Here is a 23,105-nt window from a genome sequence, read left to right on the forward strand (position 1 = left end):
GTTACCTACCACACCCATTATAATAGTTTATCCCACTTTTTTATTCTGTCACCTACCACAATTACTCTCCCTCTCTTGGTTAAAAACTCACAAAACACTCACTCAAAGTCTACTAAAATTTATCTCTCCTACACTCCTTTCTTCTGCATTGCCTCCGACTCTCATTGTAATCCACATAATCCTTGAATTTATACATTTATATTATCTTATCTCTCTCTCAGAAACTCCTGACTAAATTCCATTTATTTCTTCTCACTGAAACTCCCCTACCTCTTTCAGCTTTGTTTCACTTAGAAATAGAATATCCAATTTCTTGTCATACATAATATTGACAATTATATCTTTCTCATCATCTGCACTGCATCCACGCGTACTCTAACATCCCAGCTTAATGAAGCTTTTCTTCTAATTTTTAGTAATTTATACAAGAGAAAGAGTCACTAGCCCATTGCTCTTGACGCTTTAGTAGACTCTTAATACAAGGATGATTCTTTATTTGTATATATACTGGCGATTGCAAAAGGCGTATATTTGTTAATTTGAGTGTATTTCAATACTGTATGTGTAAGTAAAAATTATTTTCTTGGTGACAGCCAGGATATCAGTGCTGACTGACTGCTCGCAGATAAGACAGATTGATAACACTTATCTCATATTAACTTCCAACACAGCTCTTTCTGACCAGTTACTACTCCACCTAACGAAGTCTGTATTAGTGGTCGACAGCAGCTATCCCAACTGTTGTAGTTTTCACCAGTCACACCTCCAACCGGTGTGGTGCTCATCACTTGGTGTGGTGAAACTACTCACACATTCCACCTGGGGTGGTGTTCGACACTCACTCCTCCACCCGGTGTAGTGCTCAACAATTTACTCCAGCACTTGGTGTGGTGCAACCACTCACGCCTCCACCTGGGGTGGTGTGAGGTGTTTACCGAGACGCAATAATGGTTTTGTGGATAACTGTCATAACGGTACTTGTGTGGATCCTAGTGCCGGCCACTCCACTCAGTGTATACCATGGTAAGAGCCAGTTGCAACTCACTGTATACATGTAAGATTTTTCTCAGAAAACTGCCCCTTGAATGATATTTTCCTGTATACTGATCAGTAACTGATCAAATCTCACTTACAACATGTTCTGCATTCATGCCAGTCACACACAGTCACGTCAAAAGGTCAGTGGTCACCTGCGGTCATATCTGCCTAAGCTCTTGGGAGTTAGCATGGGCTGTTACCAAGCACCATGGCTTGTTGTAGTGTTTTAGAATCTCAGGCTAAAGTGTTGAAGAAGGAGATTCTACTTATTCAGGAGGAAAATAGGAGGCTGAAGCTTCGCATAGATTAGTTTGGGAGCGAGTGTGAGAAGGATTTAGCTGGTAAGGAAGGAATGGTCACCAGCAGTGATAGTATCAGCCGCTTTAAGTGGCAAGTGGTTCACAGTTCAGGAAGAAGGAAGATGAGGTGAGTTAATAGAGAAGATGTGATGGTAGGAAATCGATTCTCTGTTCTCCAAGACGAGTGTACTTCAGTGGTTAGTGAGGTTGAAGGTACCACTGATTCCCTTGCTAATCAAGGTAAGAATATTTTAATAGTAGGCGATTCTCAGGTAAGATATGTGGACCGTGCATTTTGTAACACAGACAGAAAGGTCAGGCAGACAGTGTGCCTTCCTGGAGCTGGTGTTGGCGACATAGTCAGCAGGTTGGATAATATTATGGCAGGTAATGGGAACAAGCCCATTATCTGTCTTAGTGCTGGGGGTAATGACATTGGGAAGGGCAGGAGAGAGGAGCTGCTGGATAAGTACAGGTCAGCCATAGAAGTAGTTAGGTCTAAGGGAGGGATCCCAGTCATATGTAGCATCTTGCCTAGAAAGGGAGTGGGCAATGAATGGATGTCTAGGCAATTGGTATAAATTGCTGGCTAGACAGGTACTGCAAGGAACTTGCAATCCCATTCATTTATAACTGGGACCTATTCTTCGGCAAACGTGATATGCATGCAAAGGGATGAGGTTCTTCTCTCTGGGGGTGGAGTGGTTGCATTAGCCAATTCAATTGAAAGGGTAATTGATGACTTGTCTAGGAAATTAAACTGATAGATTATAGAGGTATGGGTGTCTGTAGGAAACAATCAGGCTGCAGCATTAGGTTAAAACAGCAGTTATTACCGGGATACCTCAGGGATATGTTTAAAAGACAATATTCAAAATAAAGTTGCTAGTAATGGCAAATCAACTGATCAACAAACAAAGAGAGATAGTATAGGGCAACGAGTGACTAGCTCCCTTAAAGTTTACTATACAAATAGTAGGAGTCTAAGAAATAAGATAGGTAATATAGATATTATTGGTACAACAGAGACCTGGTTCAACCTGAAAGATAGAGAAATGCCTTCCGAATGCAACATACAGGGTTATAAACTATTCCACACTGATAGATAGGGTCAACAGGAAGGGTGGTGGTGTGGCGATGTATGCCTGAGAAAATTTAAATTGTCTTAGACGTTATATAAGATTAGAAACATCGAACACAGAATCTGTTTGGCTACAGTTTCTCGATGGACGTGACAAATTAATTTTGGGTGTGATTTATAGGCCCCTTAAACCTTGATAGAGAGGGCAGTAAGCTGTTATGGGACGAAATTCATAAGGCATCTAGATATGAAAATGTTGTGATAATGGGAGATTTTAACTTGAGAATAATTGATTGGAACAATATGACAGGAAATCTTGAGTCTAGTGACTTTCTTGATACGGTTCAGGTTTGCTGTTTAGAACAGGTTGTGACAGAACCAACTGGAGGAAACAATCTGCTTGACTTGGTTCTTGCCAACAAAGATTCACTAATTAATAATCTTGAGGTTAATGATGAACTTGGGAAAAGTGATCACAAATCACTTAGTTTCAATATATCATGGAATTACCCAGGTAACTGCAATCAAATCACTGTCCCAGATTTTCGCTTGGCCGACTTCATGGGACTGAAAAATTGCCTGGGTGGGCTAAATTGGGATGTCCTGACTATGGGTCAGGTAGGTGATCTTGGTTGCCAATATGACGTTTTTCAGAGTATAGTTCTAGCTGCCCAGACAACTTTTGTTCCGAGTAGGGAAATTAGATCTAACAAAAATGATCTCAAATTGATGAACAATAGATTAAAACATCTCACTGGTCAAAAGAGAGGCTTATATAGACGTATCAAGAGTTGATGGGCAATTAAGAAATCAATATATTCAATTAAAGAGAGAAATAAAGAAGGAATAAGAAAAGCAAAAAGGGATTATGAGGCTATGGTCGCAAGGGATTCGAAAATTAACCCAAAAGGGTTCTTTCAGGTATACAGAAGTAAGATTAGGGACAAGATTGGCCCACTTAAGAGTAACTCTGGTCAGATCACTGACAGTGATAAGGATATACGTGAAATTCTTATTACCGACTTCCTCTCAGTTTTCACCCAGGAAAATACTAGCGATATTCCTGAAATAATAGATTATGTAGAACAGGATGATAATAAACTATGTACGATTGCGGTAACTAGTGACATGGTCCTCAGACAAATAGAGAAACAAAAACCTAACAAATCCCCAGGTCCTGATGAACTGTTTGCAAGGGTGTTAAAGGAATGTAAAGAGGAACTTAGCATACCTTTGGCTAATCTTTTTAACATATCACTATAAACTGGCATAGTGCCTGATAAGTGGAAAACGGCAAATGTAATACCTATTTACAAGGCAGGTGACAGGTCCTTGGCTTCAAACTATAGACCAATAAGCCTTACTTCCATAGTGAGAAAATTTATGGAATCAATAATTGCCGAAGCAATTCGTAGCCATCTTGACAGGCACAGATTGATTAATGAATCTCAACACGGTTTTACAAAGGGCGTTCCTGTCTTAGGAATTTACTAACTTTTTCACTAAGGTGTTTGAGGAGGTAGATCATAGTAATGAATATGATATTGTGTATATGGACTTCAGTAAGGCTTTCGATAGAGTTCCACACCAGAAGCTATTGAGGAAACTTAAGGCACGCGGAATAGGAGAATTTTTTTCATGGGTAGAGGCATGGGTGACAAATAGACAGAAGAGAGTTTGCATAAATGGGGAGAAATCAGAATGGGGACACGTCACAAGTGGTGTGCCTCAGGGGTCAGTGTTGGGCCCATTGTTGTTCACAATTTACATAAATGACATAGATGAGGGAATAAATAGCGACATAAGCAAATTTGCTGATGACACCAAAATAGGCCGTCCAATTCATTCTAATGAGGACATTAGAGCACTCCAGGATGATTTGAATAGACTGATGCAATGGTCGGAGAAGTGGCAGATGCAGTTTAGTATTGACAAATGCAAAGTTCTAAATGTTGGACAGTTAAATAACCATGCTACATATAAACTAAATAATGCAGATCTTAATACCACCGAATGCGAAAAGGATTTAGGAGTTCTGGTTAGCAGTAATCTAAAACCAAGACAACAGTGCATTAGTGTTCGCAATAAGGCTAACAGAATTCTTGGCTTCATATCTAGAAGTATAAATAATAGAAGTCCTAAGGTTGTTCTTCAACTCTATATATCCTTGGTTAGGCGCCATTTAGACTATGCTGCTCGGTTCTGGTCACCGTATTACAGAATGGATATAAGTGCTCTGGAAAACGTGCAAAGGAGGATGACAAAGATGATCCCATGTATCAGAAATCTTCCCTATGAGGATAGACTGAGGGCCCTGAATCGGCACTCTCTCGAAAGGCGTAGAATTAGGGGGGATATGATCTAGGTGTATAAATGGAAAACAGGAATAAATAAAGGGGGATGTTGATAAATTAGACACATGTGCAACTCTTGGGTATCTATTCAAGATTGATGGACTGACCACATCGACTCTAGGTTGAGGGACTGATGACCTCATTTTCCTCCTGTTCTTCAAGATTCTCCTTTGTATGGACTGATGAAGCCACTGTGTGGCGAAACGTTTCCTCATTAAAGATACCCAAGAGTTGCACATGTGTCTAATTTATCAACATGTAGGTTCTCTGAACCATTCATCTACAAAAGGGGGATGTAAACAGTGTGCTGAAAATTTCCAGCCAAGACAGGACTCGTAGCAATGATTTCAAGTTGGAAAAATTCAGATTCAGGAAGGATATAGGAAAGCACTGGTTTGGTAATAGAGTTGTGGATGAGTGGAACAAACCCCCGTGCTCCTTTCTTGAGTGCAGGTGACCAGACTGGGTTGGTCATTGGGCTAATTCGGGGGGGGGGGTCTTTGGTCTAATCCGGGGGGGCACATGGACCTGCTACGCATGGGTAAGTAGGCCTGTTGCAGTGTTCCTTCTTTCTTATGCTCTTATGTTATGACTCACATTAGTGTTAGATCTTACACAAATAACCCACACTTAGGAAAGATCTTACGACGGCGTTTCAGTTCGACTTGGACCATTTACAGTCACACTTACAAAAAGGAGAGGAGGTATTAGGAAAGGAAATAGAGAGGTAGTGGAAGTGGTAGAAGTAGTAGTAGTAGTAGTAGTAGTGGAGTCAGTCAAAGACCAAGCAAGGAGAGCACTGCAGGAGAGCTAGAGGTCCCCTTCTCTCCTTTCTGTTAGCGTGACTTTGTAAATGGTCCATATCGGACCGAAACGTCGTCGTAAGCTCCTCTCTATTATGAAAGAGTAATTTGTGTATTGTTCCAGTCACGGTACTTGGGCTTTTTGTTATTTAGCGTTAGACCTTCATCTGCATTTCCTGAAGTTCACTCACAGCCTTGGCCATTATATGATCTCTGCTGCCACCAGCATATTATTGGTGTATTAACCACGTCTTCACTTTACATACAAGCTTCTTCTAACGCGAGTCGAGGCCTTGAATACATATGTGGTAGATGCGATTATGACTGGGAGCCTAAGTAAGTTAGGGTATCTGCATCCAAAGTATACATATTTTTAATGGCTTAAATATTCAAGCCATTACATGAATGACATTTGACAAAAAATAGAAAGGAATGTAATTTTATTGATTTATTATTATTATTATTATAATCAAGGGGAAGCTCTAAACCCGTAAGATTATACAGCGCCTGGGGGGAAGTGGAAGATATTCAGGTTTAATTCAGGGAACTGGAGAACAGATCTAATTCCCTAGATCAAGATCCCCTCACCAGCATCAAGGAACCTTCCTTGAGGAGAATTTTGTTGAAGCAAATAAAACTATGAATAACAACTGACTACTTACTTGTAGTATTAAATTACTCTCTTTGCCGGATTCCACCGAGGCCTCTAACCTCTATCCTCCAGGCTACTCAGCGTTTATTGTACACACAACTAAATCTCCGTCTTTCAGCTCCAACAAATTTGATTCAGGTTTTACATTGAGTCTGAACGAGAATGAGAATAAACCTCAAAAAATCCTGATGGGAAAAACGTGTGAATTGAAGTCACTCTGCCACTTAGTCATACTTTGAAGGAGCGCAAAGTTATGTACTAGTTAGACGATGCTTTGATTCTTACATAGGGACCACAAATTCATTTAGGTAGATGCTGATGTTGGGTTGTGTGACCTACCAAGTTTTTCAAAATTACCCAGCATGCACCAGGTCGACCACTTCCTGCATGTTAACTTGCCTCTTATGACACCAATCAGTCTTATGTTACTTATGATAGTAGATCCTTCACTCTAGAAGGATTATCTCCAATAGTAAAAAAGTCTTCAACATAAATACAACGTATGCAAAATATATTACAGAGCTGAATGAGTTAACAACCAATGAAAACAAAGGTTCGTTTATTTTTGTACTCTGTGTATAGCAAGGAAAGTGTGTGTTTCTACCCAGTGTATAGCAAGGAAAGTGTGTTTCTACCCAGTGTATAGCAAGGAAAGTGTGTGTTTCTACCCAGTGTATAGTAAGGAAAGTGTGTTTCTACCCAGTGTATAGCTAGGAAAGTGTGTGTTTCTACCCTGTGTATAGCAAGGAAAGTGTGTGTTTCTACCCAGTGTATAGCAAGGAAAGTGTGTGTTTCTACCCAGTGTATAGCTAGGAAAGTGTGTGTTTCTACCCAGTGTATAGCTAGGAAAGTGTGTGTTTCTACCCTGTGTATAGCAAGGAAAGTGTGTGTTTCTACCCAGTGTATAGCTAGGAAAGTGTGTGTTTCTACCCAGTGTATAGCAAGGAAAGTGTGTGTTTCTACCCAGTGTATAGCTAGGAAAGTGTGTGTTTCTACCCTGTGTATAGCAAGGAAAGTGTGTGTTTCTACCCAGTGTATAGCTAGAAAAGTGTGTGTTTCTACCCAGTGTATAGCAAGGAAAGTGTGTGTTTCTACCCAGTGTATAGCTAGGAAAGTGTGTGTTTCTACCCAGTGTATAGCAAGGAAAGTGTGTGTTTCTACCCAGTGTATAGCAAGGAAAGTGTGTGTTTCTACCCAGTGTATAGCTAGGAAAGTGTGTGTTTCTACCCAGTGTATAGCTAGGAAAGTGTGTGTTTCTACCCTGTGTATAGCAAGGAAAGTGTGTGTTTCTACCCAGTGTATAGCTAGGAAAGTGTGTGTTTCTACCCAGTGTATAGCTAGGAAAGTGTGTGTTTCTACCCTGTGTATAGCAAGGAAAGTGTGTGTTTCTACCCAGTGTATAGCAAGGAAAGTGTGTGTTTCTACCCATTGTATAGCAAGGAAAGTGTGTGTTTCTACCCAGTGTATAGCAAGGAAAGTGTGTGTTTCTACCCAGTGTATAGCAAGGAAAGTGTGTGTTTCTACCCAGTGTATAGCAAGGAAAGTGTGTGTTTCTACCCATTGTATAGCAAGGAAAGTGTGTGTTTCTACCCAGTGTATAGCAAGGAAAGTGTGTGTTTCTACCCAGTGTATAGCAAGGAAAGTGTGTGTTTCTACCCAGTGTATAGCAAGGAAAGTGAGTGTTTCTACCCAGTGTATAGCAAGGAAAGTGTGTGTTTCTACCCAGTGTATAGCAAGGAAAGTGTGTGTTTCTACCCAGTGTATAGCAAGGAAAGTGTGTGTTTCTACCCAGTGTATAGCAACGAAAGTGTGTGTTTCTACCCAGTGTATAGCAAGGAAAGTGTGTGTTTCTACCCAGTGTATAGCAAGGAAAGTGTGTGTTTCTACCCAGTGTATAGCAAGGAAAAGTGTGTGTTTCTACCCAGTGTATAGCAAGGAAAGTGTGTGTTTCTACCCAGTGTATAGCAAGGAAAGTGTGTGTTTCTACCCAGTGTATAGCTAGGAAAGTGTGTGTTTCTACCCTGTGTATAGCAAGGAAAGTGTGTGTTTCTACCCAGTGTATAGCAAGGAAAGTGTGTGTTTCTACCCAGTGTATAGCTAGGAAAGTGTGTGTTTCTACCCAGTGTATAGCAAGGAAAGTGTGTGTTTCTACCCAGTGTATAGCAAGGAAAGTGTGTGTTTCTACCCAGTGTATAGCTAGGAAAGTGTGTGTTTCTACCCAGTGTATAGCAAGGAAAGTGTGTGTTTCTACCCAGTGTATAGCTAGGAAAGTGTGTGTTTCTACCCTGTGTATAGCAAGGAAAGTGTGTGTTTCTACCCAGTGTATAGCTAGAAAAGTGTGTGTTTCTACCCAGTGTATAGCAAGGAAAGTGTGTGTTTCTACCCAGTGTATAGCTAGGAAAGTGTGTGTTTCTACCCAGTGTATAGCAAGGAAAGTGTGTGTTTCTACCCAGTGTATAGCAAGGAAAGTGTGTGTTTCTACCCAGTGTATAGCTAGGAAAGTGTGTGTTTCTACCCAGTGTATAGCTAGGAAAGTGTGTGTTTCTACCCTGTGTATAGCAAGGAAAGTGTGTGTTTCTACCCAGTGTATAGCTAGGAAAGTGTGTGTTTCTACCCAGTGTATAGCTAGGAAAGTGTGTGTTTCTACCCTGTGTATAGCAAGGAAAGTGTGTGTTTCTACCCAGTGTATAGCAAGGAAAGTGTGTGTTTCTACCCATTGTATAGCAAGGAAAGTGTGTGTTTCTACCCAGTGTATAGCAAGGAAAGTGTGTGTTTCTACCCAGTGTATAGCAAGGAAAGTGTGTGTTTCTACCCAGTGTATAGCAAGGAAAGTGTGTGTTTCTACCCATTGTATAGCAAGGAAAGTGTGTGTTTCTACCCAGTGTATAGCAAGGAAAGTGTGTGTTTCTACCCAGTGTATAGCAAGGAAAGTGTGTGTTTCTACCCAGTGTATAGCAAGGAAAGTGAGTGTTTCTACCCAGTGTATAGCAAGGAAAGTGTGTGTTTCTACCCAGTGTATAGCAAGGAAAGTGTGTGTTTCTACCCAGTGTATAGCAACGAAAGTGTGTGTTTCAACCCAGTGTATAGCAAGGAAAGTGTGTGTTTCTACCCAGTGTATAGCAAGGAAAGTGTGTGTTTCTACCCAGTGTATAGCAAGAAAAGTGTGTGTTTCTACCCAGTGTATAGCAAGGAAAGTGTGTGTTTCTACCCAGTGTATAGCAAGGAAAGTGTGTGTTTCTACCCAGTGTATAGCTAGGAAAGTGTGTGTTTCTACCCTGTGTATAGCAAGGAAAGTGTGTGTTTCTACCCAGTGTATAGCAAGGAAAGTGTGTGTTTCTACCCAGTGTATAGCTAGGAATGTGTGTGTTTCTACCCAGTGTATAGCAAGGAAAGTGTGTGTTTCTACCCAGTGTATAGCAAGGAAAGTGTGTGTTTCTACCCAGTGTATAGCTAGGAAAGTGTGTGTTTCTACCCAGTGTATAGCAAGGAAAGTGTGTGTTTCTACCCAGTGTATAGCTAGGAAAGTGTGTGTTTCTACCCTGTGTATAGCAAGGAAAGTGTGTGTTTCTACCCAGTGTATAGCTAGAAAAGTGTGTGTTTCTACCCAGTGTATAGCAAGGAAAGTGTGTGTTTCTACCCAGTGTATAGCTAGGAAAGTGTGTGTTTCTACCCAGTGTATAGCAAGGAAAGTGTGTGTTTCTACCCAGTGTATAGCAAGGAAAGTGTGTGTTTCTACCCAGTGTATAGCTAGGAAAGTGTGTGTTTCTACCCAGTGTATAGCTAGGAAAGTGTGTGTTTCTACCCTGTGTATAGCTAGGAAAGTGTGTGTTTCTACCCAGTGTATAGCTAGGAAAGTGTGTGTTTCTACCCAGTGTATAGCTAGGAAAGTGTGTGTTTCTACCCTGTGTATAGCAAGGAAAGTGTGTGTTTCTACCCAGTGTATAGCAAGGAAAGTGTGTGTTTCTACCCAGTTTATAGCAAGAAAAGTGTGTGTTTCTACCCAGTGTATAGCAAGGAAAGTGTGTGTTTCTACCCAGTGTATAGCAAGGAAAGTGTGTGTTTCTACCCAGTGTATAGCAACGAAAGTGTGTGTTTCAACCCAGTGTATAGCAAGGAAAGTGTGTGTTTCTACCCAGTGTATAGCAAGGAAAGTGTGTGTTTCTACCCAGTGTATAGCAAGGAAAGTGTGTGTTTCAACCCAGTGTATAGCAAGGAAAGTGTGTGTTTCTACCCAGTGTATAGCAAGGAAAGTGTGTGTTTCTACCCAGTGTATAGCAAGGAAAGTGTGTGTTTCTACCCAGTGTATAGCAAGGAAAGTGTGTGTTTCTACCCAGTGTATAGCAAGGGAAATGTATTTTTCTACCCAGTGTATAGCAAGGAAAGTGTGTGTTTCTACCCAGTGTATAGCAAGGAAAGTGTGTGTTTCTACCCAGTGTATAGCAAGGAAAGTGTGTGTTTCTACCCAGTGTATAGCAAGGAAAGTGTGTGTTTCTACCCAGTGTATAGCAAGGAAAGTGTGTGTTTCTACCCAGTGTATAGCAAGGAAAGTGTGTGTTTCTACCCAGTGTATAGCAAGGAAAGTGTGTGTTTCTACCCAGTGTATAGCAAGGAAAGTGTGTGTTTCTACCCTGTGTATATCAAGGGAAATGTATTTTTCTACCCAGTTTATTCTAAAGGTATATCAAAAAAAATAATATTTTTAAATCATTTGTTTATAAATAATATAATATTCTTCTCCTTGGTGTTTAAAAAGTGAATGTTTCTACTGTGTATTCCAAAGAAAGTATTTTTTTCCACCCAGAGTATATAACATTAACAGTGTTTCTACCAAGTTTACACTACCAGAAATAAGTGTTTCTCACCTGAGTTTATCAAGAGAAATACATATTTCTCACCATTGAATATGAAGAGAAGTACATGTTCCTCACCATTGAATATGAAGAGAAGTACATGTTCCTCACCAATGTTTATCAAGTGAAGTACATGGTCCTCACCAGTGTTTATCAAGAGAAGTACATGTTCCTCACCAGTGTTTATCAAGAGAAGTACATTTTCCTCACCAGTGTTTATCAAGAGAAGTACATGTTTCTCACCAATGTTTATCAAGAGAAGTACATGTTCCTCACCAGTGTATATCAAGAGAAGTACATGTTTCTCACCAGTGAATATCAAGAGAAGTACATGTTTCTCACCAATGAATGTCAAAAGAAGTACATGTTTCTCACCAGTGTTTATCAAGATAAGTACATGTTTCTCACCAGTGTTTATTAAGAGAAGTACGTGTTTCTCACCAGTGTTTATTAAGAGAAGAACATGTTTCTCACCAGTGAATATCAAGAGAAGTACATGTTTCTCACCAGTGTTTATCAAGAGAAGTACATGTTTCCCACCAGTGTTTATCAAGAGAAGTACATGTTCCTCACCAGTGTTTATCAAGAGAAGTACATGTTTCTCACCAGTGTTTATCAAGAGAAGTACATGTTTCTCACCAGTGTTTATCAAGAGAAGTACATGTTTCTCACCAGTGTTTATCAAGAGAAGTACATGTTCCTCACCAGTGTTTATCAAGAGAAGTACATGTTTCTCACCAGTGTTTATCAAGAGAAGTACTTGTTTCTCACCAGTGTTTATCAAGAGAAGTACATGTTTCTCACCAGTGTTTATCAAGAGAAGTACATGTTTCTCACCAGTGTTTATCAAGAGAAGTACTTGTTTCTCACCAGTGTTTATCAAGAGAAGTACATGTTTCTCATCAGTGTTTATCAAGAGAAGTACATGTCTCTCACCAGTGTTTATCAAGAGAAGTACATGTCTCTCACCAGTGTTTATCAAGAGAAGTACATGTCTCTCACCAGTGTTTATCAAGAGAAGTACATGTCTCTCACCAGTGTTTATCAAGAGAAGTACATGTCTCTCACCAGTGTTTATCAAGAGAAGTACATGTCTCTCACCAGTGTTTATCAAGAGAAGTACATGTCTCTCACCAGTGTTTATCAAGAGAAGTACATGTCTCTCACCAGTGTTTATCAAGAGAAGTACATGTCTCTCACCAGTGTTTATCAAGAGAAGTACATGTCTCTCACCAGTGTTTATCAAGAGAAGTACATGTCTCTCACCAGTGTTTATCAAGAGAAGTACATGTCTCTCACCAGTGTTTATCAAGAGAAGTACATGTCTCTCACCAGTGTTTATCAAGAGAAGTACATGTTTCTCACCAGTGTTTATCAAGAGAAGTACATGTTTCTCACCAGTTTTTATCAAGAGAAGTACATGTTCCTCACCAGTGTTTATCAAGAGAAGTACATGTTTCTCACCAGTGTTTATCAAGAGAAGTACATGTTTCTCACCAGTGTTTATCAAGAGAAGTACTTGTTTCTCACCAGTGAATATCAAAAGAAATACATGTTTCTCACCAGTGAATATCAAGAGAAGTACATGTCTCTCACCAGTGTTTATCAAGAGAAGTACTTGTTTCTCACCAGTGTTTATCAAGAGAAATACTTGTTTCTCACCAGTGTTTATCAAGAGAAGTACATGTCTCTCACCAGTGTTTATCAAGAGAAGTACATGTTCCTCACCAGTTTTTATCAAGAGAAGTACATGTTTCTCACCAGTGTTTATCAAGAGAAGTACATGTTTCTCACCAGTTTTTATCAAGAGAAGTACATGTTCCTCACCAGTGTTTATCAAGAGAAGTACATGTTTCTCACCAGTGTTTATCAAGAGAAGTACATGTTTCTCACCAGTGTTTATCAAGAGAAGTACTTGTTTCTCACCAGTGAATATCAAAAGAAATACATGTTTCTCACCAGTGAATATCAAGAGAAGTACATGTCTCTCACCAGTGTTTATCAAGAGAAGTACTTGTTTCTCACCAGTGTTTATCAAGAGAAATACTTGTTTCTCACCAGTGTTTATCAAGAGAAGTACATGTCTCTCACCAGTGTTTATCAAGAGAAGTACATGTCTCTCACCAGTGTTTATCAAGAGAAGTACATGTTTCTCACCAGTGTTTATCAAGAGAAGTACATGTTCCTCACCAGTGTTTATCAAGAGAAGTACATGTTTCTCACCAGTGTATATCAAGAGAAGTACATGTTTCTCACCAGTGTATATCAAGAGAAGTACATGTTTCTCACCAGTGTATATCAAGAGAAGTACATGTTTCTCACCAGTGTATATCAAGAGAAGTACATGTTTCTCACCAGTGTATATCAAGAGAAGTACATGTTCCTCACCAGTTTTTATCAAGAGAAGTACATGTTTCTCACCAGTGTTTATCAAGAGAAGTACATGTTTCTCACCAGTGTTTATCAAGATAAGTACATGTTTCTCACCAGTGTTTATTAAGAGAAGTACGTGTTTCTCACCAGTGTTTATTTTAAAGAAGAACATGTTTCTCACCAGTGAATATCAAGAGAAGTACATGTTTCTCACCAGTGTTTATCAAGAGAAGTACATGTTTCCCACCAGTGTTTATCAAGAGAAGTACATGTTCCTCACCAGTGTTTATCAAGAGAAGTACATGTTTCTCACCAGTGTTTATCAAGAGAAGTACATGTTTCTCACCAGTGTTTATCAAGAGAAGTACATGTTTCTCACCAGTGTTTATCAAGAGAAGTACATGTTTCTCACCAGTGTTTATCAAGAGAAGTACTTGTTTCTCACCAGTGTTTATCAAGAGAAGTACATGTCTCTCACCAGTGTTTATCAAGAGAAGTACATGTTTCTCACCAGTGTTTATCAAGAGAAGTACATGTTTCTCACCAGTGAATATCAAAAGAAATACATGTTTCTCACCAGTGAATATCAAGAGAAGTACTTGTTTCTCACCAGTGTTTATCAAGAGAAATACTTGTTTCTCACCAGTGTTTATCAAGAGAAGTACATGTCTCTCACCAGTGTTTATCAAGAGAAGTACATGTCTCTCACCAGTGTTTATCAAGAGAAATACTTGTTTCTCACCAGTGTTTATCAAGAGAAGTACATGTCTCTCACCAGTGTTTATTAAGAGAAGTACATCTCTCTCACCAGTGTTTATCAAGAGAAGTACATGTTTCTCACCAGTGAATACCAGGATAAACTTACGTTTCTGTAAGATATAACTATATTTATATCCACTGTATGGAAGATTAAGTTTATGTCTCTACCCAGTGTATGTTAAGTCAAGTGCAAGTTCCTACCCAGTGTATACTAAGTTAAGTGTAAGTTTCTAACAGTTGTATATTAAGATAAGGTGTTTCTACCCAGTATATATTAAGGTGTTTCTACCAATAAATAACAAGGTAAGTGTAGATTCTAGCAATATATTAGAAGGTAAGTGTAGATTCTACCAATATATTAGAAGGTAAGTGTAGATTCTACCAATATATTTGAAGGTAAGTGTAGATTCTACCAATATATTAGAAGGTAAGTGTAGATTCTACCAATATATTAGAAGGTAAGTGTAGATTCTACCAATATATTAGAAGGTAAGTGTAGATTCTACCAATATATTAGAAGGTAAGTGTAGATTCTACCAATATATTAGAAGGTAAGTGTAGATTCTACCAATATATTAGAAGGTAAGTGTAGATTCTACCAATGTATAATAAGATAAGTGTTATGTTTCCACTCAGTGTATTCCAAGTGTATTTCTACTTACGATATACCAAGAAATATATATGATTACTCAGAGTGTAGAAATGCAAGTTGTGCAAGAATGGTATATAATATCGACAAGATGAAATTAAGACACATGTGCAAGTACATGTTTCTTCATACATCGAGCGTCTGGGTTCGATTCCCAGTGAAAGTAGGAACATTAGGCGTGTTTCTTTACACCGGTTGTCTATGTTCACCCATCAGTAAAATGAGTACCTGGGTGTTAGCTGACTGGTGTGGGTCGCATCCTGGGACAAAACTGACCTAATTTTCCCGAAATGCTCTGCATAATAAGCGGCTTTCTAAATAGTAGTATGTCACTGATGTCAGCTAGGACTGTATACCTTGTACATGTACTTGTAGAAATAAAGATATTATTATTATTATTATTATTATTATTATTATTATTATTATTAATTATTATTATCATCAACAAACAAGATATGCATTTCTTCTGGTGAATACCAGTGTAAGAAAGTGTATCAAGACTAGTGAATGTTTTTAGACAGGTAATATAAATCTGTGAGTGTGTTTATATCAGTGAATAATAAGTATGTGCTCCTCTCAGTACACAACAATTTTTTAAAGTTTTGAACAGATTTGTACTTCTTTAAAAAAAAAAGATATTTCACTTCAAGGTCTTGGAGGATTAAAACCGAAAATGCCCAAAATAACAATTGATTGATGTCTTCTCCTAAAAAAAACATTTAGATGATCTGCGTAACAAATATTCACTATATATATTAGCAACATTCCTGTATAATGAATTCACTTACATGATTAACCCGTCGCTTCATTGCTTGTCTTGTAATTCACTTCTGGAAGTGTGACCTTACATGAGATATTCTGGTGGCAACGTACATCATGTTCATCGCTATCTGATCCACAGTTGACAGGAAAAAAATCTACCTGAGAATAAAGGAAATTAATCTGTAAAGAAATATTGCAGTTTTTTTTTATAAGACATTATTATAATGAAGTGGGAGCGCTAAACCCGTTGAATTATGCAGTGCCTGTTGGGGGGATGTGGAAGGTATTCAAGCTTAATTCAGGGAGCTGGAGCACAGATCCAATTCCCTAGATCAAGAGCCCTCACTAACATCAAGAAACCTTGAAGGGTGATAGGACAACGATGTTTTCCACTAGCTTCCTGTAACTGTTAGCTCTGGTATTTCCCAGAAAATTGGTTGCTAGTAATCGAAAATTGTTACAAAATGCGATATCCTTAGAGTATAGACATCTGCAGAGAATACTAGGAAGTCAGCTTATTAATCCACCTCTAGCATCTAGCATGTTTCTGGTTTTGTGATAGTCTGTCAGAATAAATTCTATTCCAATTATCTAATAAAGTTAAGAGACATTTTAACAGTGCTTTGGGATTTTAACTGCTGGAACTAAAACCAACGAAATAAAATTTGAGATCTTTAATTAATAACCGAAGTGTCTAAGTGGACAATATCAGAATAAATAGTTTGATATGGTAAAGGATATAAGCTCCTACACTTCTCTTGTAATGCAGTGTTAAATTATACATATAGTAGTATAGTACTGAGGACACATTTCGTGACAGTACGACTCTGAAGTACCATCTGTTACTTTGCTAGGATGAGATCTACTCATGTATACGAACACTGCAAGTATATACAAGTGTGTGTGTGAGAATGTGTGTATGTTTTTAAGTGATCATTATGTCTCAGTAAGACTAAGACTTGACTAAGACTTTAACAGTGACTGACAACAAGTCTCCAGATAATCTATCATCTCGACCATCAAAGCAATCAAAACAGCTTGCTTGAACAATAAGACGAACCATTCGCCAAACAACAATAATTTACAAAGCAGCATCACAGCGTCAGGAACAATGAGACAAAACGACCATAACTGGGGACCGTCAGCAGATCCTTCATAAAAGGCATAAAACTCTCTTAATTCTGAAACTAATTATTATTATGATTATCAAAAAGAAGCGCTAAACATACAAGAATCAGACAGCTACTGAATCTAAGCTCAGCATAACCAAACCCCCGACTACGATAGTGCATTGATGACACAAAGTTGGTGAGAATCTTTAGCTTGGGACCAATGTTGAGAGTGCCAGTACGACACACAACCTCAGCAAAAACGTAAAAAATCATTAAGTGTGAACAATGCTCTGTGAACAGTTACACACAATTACAAGAATGTTTCAGCTCTCCCACGAAGCACAGTCTACCAAAAGCAGAGTCTAAATCACGAACAAACAGTCAGAGAGACGAGAGACAAAAGAGATGCTTCTAGGGAAAGAGGCAGATCTAGAGAGACAGTAAGGTAGGGACTCCTGTCTCCAACCTCAGGTGCGATCACGTGACTAGCCAGTGCTACTCCAGCGACTCCAGCAGGTAAACAAGTGAGCCGGTAGTTAGCATGGTAGTTTGTGAGAGCGGACAGCCAGTCAAAACTCTCCATCATTGAACATAGTGAGCTGTAAATGTAACATCCTACCTACATACATAGCTATTATAATAAGCCAAATAATATATAAATCAAGATATTTTCATTTTAGCTATTAATGAAAATATCGGAAATATAAAATTATATGAAAAGGTAATGTATAAATGTATACTTTATATACATTTGGTCCCACTCAGGGGGCGCAGTAAGAAGCATTCCACGCCTTTTTCTCCTCGCCAACTATGATACAATCAAATTTCTCATCCCTGAGAAGCTTACAAATCTGAGGACCAACAGCTACATCCAGAAACAAAGGAAAAATTATGTGCATTTTTCCGGAAATTACGAGGCATCTTTGTACAAATTTAACTGAAAAAGTCTATGTTTAAAGTAAATTCTCTGAAGAGCTTAGCAGATGTGTTCTGTATGGCTTCTGAGAATGAACTAATGCAAATCATCTAGGAAGGTGATGTAGGACCTGAGTTCCCTCTGATGTAGACTGTTATCTGAGTTGCTCAAACAAATGCCCAAATGAAAGTAAGTTTAACAACTGGTGATCCATTGAGTGCAATTCTTTTATAATCTTTCATCCAAGAAAAAGAGGAAACTTATAAAGAAGGAACTGATGAGAAATTTGGGAAATTGCATGTATTAAAAAAAAAAAATAATGGATTGTGTGTTTAAATCAAAAGCTTTTCACCCTGTACAGTTACCCTTTTCCCTTCCTGAGTCAAGGATAATAGTAACTGTCCTGAGTCAAGGATAATAGTAACTGTCCTGAGTCAAGGATAATAGTAACTGTCCTGAGTCAAGGATAATAGTAACTGTCCTGAGTCAAGGATAATAATAACTGTCCTGAGTCCATCACTTTATCCTGTACAGTTACCTTCTTCCCTTCTGAGCCAAAGATAATAGTAACTGTCCTGAGTTCATAACTTTACAAATAGAGCCAATTTACAATTTTAAGCAACATTCCCAAATTTAGTTAAGCAAAACTATTAAACAATGACTAGTATTATTTTCGAAGCATTTTGACTGTAGACCAATGTAATTATGTGTGCACAGAGAAAATATTATTGCTTTGTAAAATTAAAAAATAATTAAAATTATTTTTTAATAATTTAGTATTGATATCAATCACATCGAATATTGACATCAGTCACACCACTATCCTCTTATATTAATGACAGTATGGTAGATCACCTAAGATGGTTCTGATATCCTGTTATGTGAAAGATATTATAACATAACCATCCATGATGGCTTTGCTATCCACTTATACGACTGACATAATGAAAAAACACCAAAGATGGATATGTTATCCTTTTATTTGAAAGATAAAATAACAAAACCACCCGAGATCCATCTGTTATCCTTTCATATTATTAACAGTGTTTCAGAACCGTCCAATATGAAACAGCCATCCTCTTATACGAATGACAGAATAACAGAAGCACCCCAGATAGTGAGCTGCTATCTCAGTGATCCTCACTCTTCACCATATATCACAATGTTTCTCCTCCCTCCCCATGATTGTCGGATCAGAAGGTGCATTCCAAACAATATACATATAATATTGAAAATCTTTTATTTTTTTTTTTTTGTATATTAGTAGTACATGTACATTTACTTGGATTATTTTTATAGTGGAGCTTTACAAATTTAAGAGCAATAGAAAAAGCCTGACTCATGAAGATAAGTTGATACAATGCATAGACAGCTCTTTCTGTTATTTTTGTCGGAATAACTCATCAAGGACCAAAATTCTTGACAATCATCAGGAACGTTTTATAACTGATAATTTAAATACATATTGCACTAAATGCAACTCCTAATCACTGAGTTCAGTAAAATAGTGACTGAATTTACTTCACACTGCTGTCAAATGCTGCAAAACTTCATTTTTTTTTTTAAATTCTTGAAGCACTTGGTCTTCACCACCAGCAACAAGAATTAATGACAGTTTCTCAAACATTGTAACAATTTGATCTTAACCTTTCTCTTATAATTTCCCAGCTTGTTCACGGAAGCTTGCTTGGATGATGTTTGTATTCCTTCCTTGCATGTGAAGATTTAGTTTATTCTGCTGCTCAAAAATGTCGTCAACCAAATATTCAAAGCGTCTGATTCATTCCTTATCACCCAGACAGGCAAAGAATTCTATCTTACCCTGAATGCCAAAAAATAATTTGATGTCAACTCTAAACTCAAATACTCGCTCAGTTATATTTCCTATTGAAAGCCGTCGATCATCTGATGGAAAAAACAGCAAATTTGCTGTGTTTTTCCACACAAAGGATCGATGGGTTCAATCTATGTCCTGAATCGATGGCATGAATCTATCTCAATACATAACTGCTTGAAAAGTCGTGAGGTGAATTGTTTGATCCAAAGCTTTCTCTAGTGGAGCTACAAGTGTTGTAGAGGTCAGTGCCTGACGATGAATTATACAATGAATGTTTTTCACTTCTGCAGCTCACATTTTTGCACAAACTTGAAATCCAGATTTTATCCCCAACACAGCTGGTACTGCAGCTGTACAGCACCACAGACATTATCACACAAGAGACTTTCTGTTTCAAAGAAAGATGAAAATATGCAAACACCAGCAACTGTCTATTCATCAAGTTGAAGTGAAAATATGCCAAATTCTGCAGAATTTACTTATTTAACTTGATCCTTTGTTACTGATCCTCCATTGAACATTACTGTCTGAGTGGAACTGTTGTGAGTTTTTCTTCCAATCCATTTTCCAACACAATTTCCACCATATTGAGAGTGGAAGGTTCAGTCAAAGTTTTTCTGCTTTGTTATCTCAGTGGTACGATATAAGAAGCTTCCATAACCTTTATGGTTTATTTCTTGGAAAACTTCTGCTGAATCCACTTGAATCTTCTTCTAAACATTCCCATGACGCTCATGAAAGTTTTTTTGTCTTTGTGACGAGGATCAACATTTTGCAATGTTGCTTCAACTTTGTTGGTTTCAAAAAATAACTAGACAAAGCTTTGCTACAAAGAACACATTGAGACCTATCTTCTCCGTTGACAATGATGGATGTGAATCCATATTGAATATATGAATCATTGTACCTCTTTTATTAACACTCATCATGGGCTCCAAATTATGAGAAAAAACAAGTGAGTCAGATAAAAAGTGAAAATATTAAATATAATTATAAACAAACCACAATTCAACAGATTGTACATAATCTACAAGACATCATACTATTTTGAGTAGTGGTCCCAATTTCCCCCTGAAACACCCTACAATTCCCCCAAGGGGAGTGTTCCACTGTTTCAGAACCCTTGTGCTATATTGTTATACGAATGAAAGAATAACAGAATCACCCAAGATGGTTATCATATCCTGTTATGTTTATGTGGGACGGATGCAAGATAATTTCTTGACATACTTATAGTCTCTTATGTTCCATGATCAGATATCGTAATTTTTTAAATCCAAGACTATCTGTTTGCTTGTAATGTCCTTCCCGGTAGTGTTAGATATTTTTAACACAATTCGTATCTCAATAGTGGTAGGTGCTTTTAAGGCAACATAAAAGCATAGACGGAATTTGTTACTCCTTTTTTATATGTATATTAAACAAAGCAACGAATAATTGCGCCAGTGACCGAGACTCGAACAAGAGACTTTAGGCAGCTTCCCAGGAAGGTAGAAAAATCTCTACACTGTAGAGCTTTCCACTATCATGCCCAGTGAAAACACTAGACTTGCTTTGCCTGACACCCGCTGGTATCTAGAAGTAAGGAGAATGAAATTAATTTCTGAGCTTACCGCTCCCCGAAAGTGATGGACGTTAGGGAAATCATGTCTAGTGTTCTCACTATACATGTACTGTTTTCTGCCATGGTGGTGCAGTAGTCTACAGCGTCCAGAGTTTAGTTTACTTCCTGGGATACTGTCTTAAATCTAAGATTCGATACTCAGCATTTACAGAATTGTTATTTGCTTTAAAATAAATTGTTTCTGTGGTTACATTTATGTATTACCATGACGTATTTCAGTTGCTGTGCGAACCGATAAAGGCCTCCCAGTATTCCATAACCCGATCCCCAGTGTTTAATGCACGTGACTGTAATTGTGCAGTTTTGCATAAGTTGATAATGCAATTAAATATTAGTGTTGAAGATATGAAAGGAATAAGAGGAGACTAATATCCAAATTTCTTCGATGAAAAAGAATAAATTAGGACATTACAGCCCAAATCACATTTAAACCTTTCAAAGAGGCCGAAAACACCAATGTATTTAGTCTGTGTCCATTTAATATCAATGTTAAACAATGGTATTAGAGAATTATAGATGTTATAGAAACGTAAAAGAGCATTAAGTTGATTATACTTATGATAAACAAATAAAGTAAAACAAACTGTGACATATTTCTAATCAGAAGAAATATTCAGCAATTATTTCCAAGAAATTAATTTGGTGAATAATATTTGTGTAGGGTAACCTACACCAGCACAGACTAGAAGATAGAAAATAGAGGATAGAAGATGTATTTTGTATAGAATCTAAAATTGTACCTACAGAAAATTATTCCGTCACACGTGACGTACACATCATACGATGCATCAACCATTGAAGACTGATGACCTTCACAATTGTTATATTTAATCAGAGGAAAGGATAAACCCATAGGGGGTTACATAGATCCTGTAGAATAGGAAGCATTCAAACTCGATCGAAGCAAGAATAAGATAAGCATAGTTCCTTGGATCAAGAATCCAACAAGGCAAACTGATGCTATAAAGTAAAATACGATTTCGAGAACATAAGTGTCAAAACCGCGTCTACGTTCGTACATTAAACAGAAACCATCTTACAAGTAGAATACATAATTGTTGGAAGTTTGATGCCAATCACAATAACTTGTTTCCTGACAAACCTGACCTAACTTAACAATGACCTGTCTCCACCTGTCACAAGGAAACAAAAATATTGGAATGACCAACGTAGTATTTTTGTGCATAAAACTCCCAGGTAAATAGTTCCTTGAATCTTGCCCAAGATTAACTGTACAAGTGGTGTAAATTTGAAGCCGAAGAAATAAGCCGTTTTTTGAGTAAAAAAAGAAAAATTTTTTGTGAGAAAGCTGAGGAAAATGTTGCTGAGAATGTTCTCAAAAACTGGAAAGTTTCTCCTCGTTAAACTTAAAAGAACTATAAAACCGGTGAGTTTTATTTTATCAGTTAACTTTTCTGACTTAAACTCCATTTAAATTTCTTTACATCCTTTTAGAAAAAAAATAACTTCATTTTAATTTGTTTAACAAATTAAATTTGATGAAATCACCAAACAAAAATACAAAGTGACACCCAGACTGCCCAACAATAATACAATAATATTTTCACTTGAATTACTCCACTATCAATAGAGTCATTCTCTAGCTATGATTTCTGAAAAAAAAAAAAATCTAAACAACAGCGGCAAATTATAATGCGGAAAAACTCAGAATGTATTAATAAAGTTCATCATTGGTAAAAGTTTGAACCCGATCAGAAAATGTCACTCTCCAGTAATTTCAACAATCCAAAATGTTTTAACTATTTCAACGAAATATCCAGTTTGCACGACCAAGGTGCAAATTGAAAACTCACTGTAAGTTCATCTGTCCTGCTCTAACATGATTTAGAGTCCACAAGAGTTAGTGATATAACCAACACAACACTACTTATACAACCTATATTATAACAATGTTCACACTGATTCACTTTCCTTCTGTCTTTTACATGGTTTTCATTAATGGGAAATTATACCCGCTTATGAGACTAAAACTACA

General features: G+C 37.7%; 1 protein-coding gene across 2 annotated transcripts in view; it reads left to right on the forward strand.

The window, feature by feature from the left end:
* The first annotated feature begins 676 nt into the window (after positions 1 to 676).
* The window catches only part of LOC138851332 (uncharacterized), a 78,150-nt gene continuing 55,721 nt past the window's right edge, over positions 677 to 23,105 (forward strand). For both annotated transcript variants that reach the window (XM_070080363.1, XM_070080364.1), the window contains exon 1: positions 677 to 1,023. In XM_070080363.1, coding sequence (XP_069936464.1) covers positions 948 to 1,023 — 76 coding nt within the window. In that variant the 5' untranslated portion in view covers positions 677 to 947. The remainder of the gene's footprint in view (positions 1,024 to 23,105) is intronic.

The sequence above is a fragment of the Cherax quadricarinatus genome, unplaced genomic scaffold, assembly GCF_038502225.1.
Source record: "Cherax quadricarinatus isolate ZL_2023a unplaced genomic scaffold, ASM3850222v1 Contig350, whole genome shotgun sequence".
NCBI lineage: Eukaryota > Metazoa > Arthropoda > Malacostraca > Decapoda > Parastacidae > Cherax > Cherax quadricarinatus.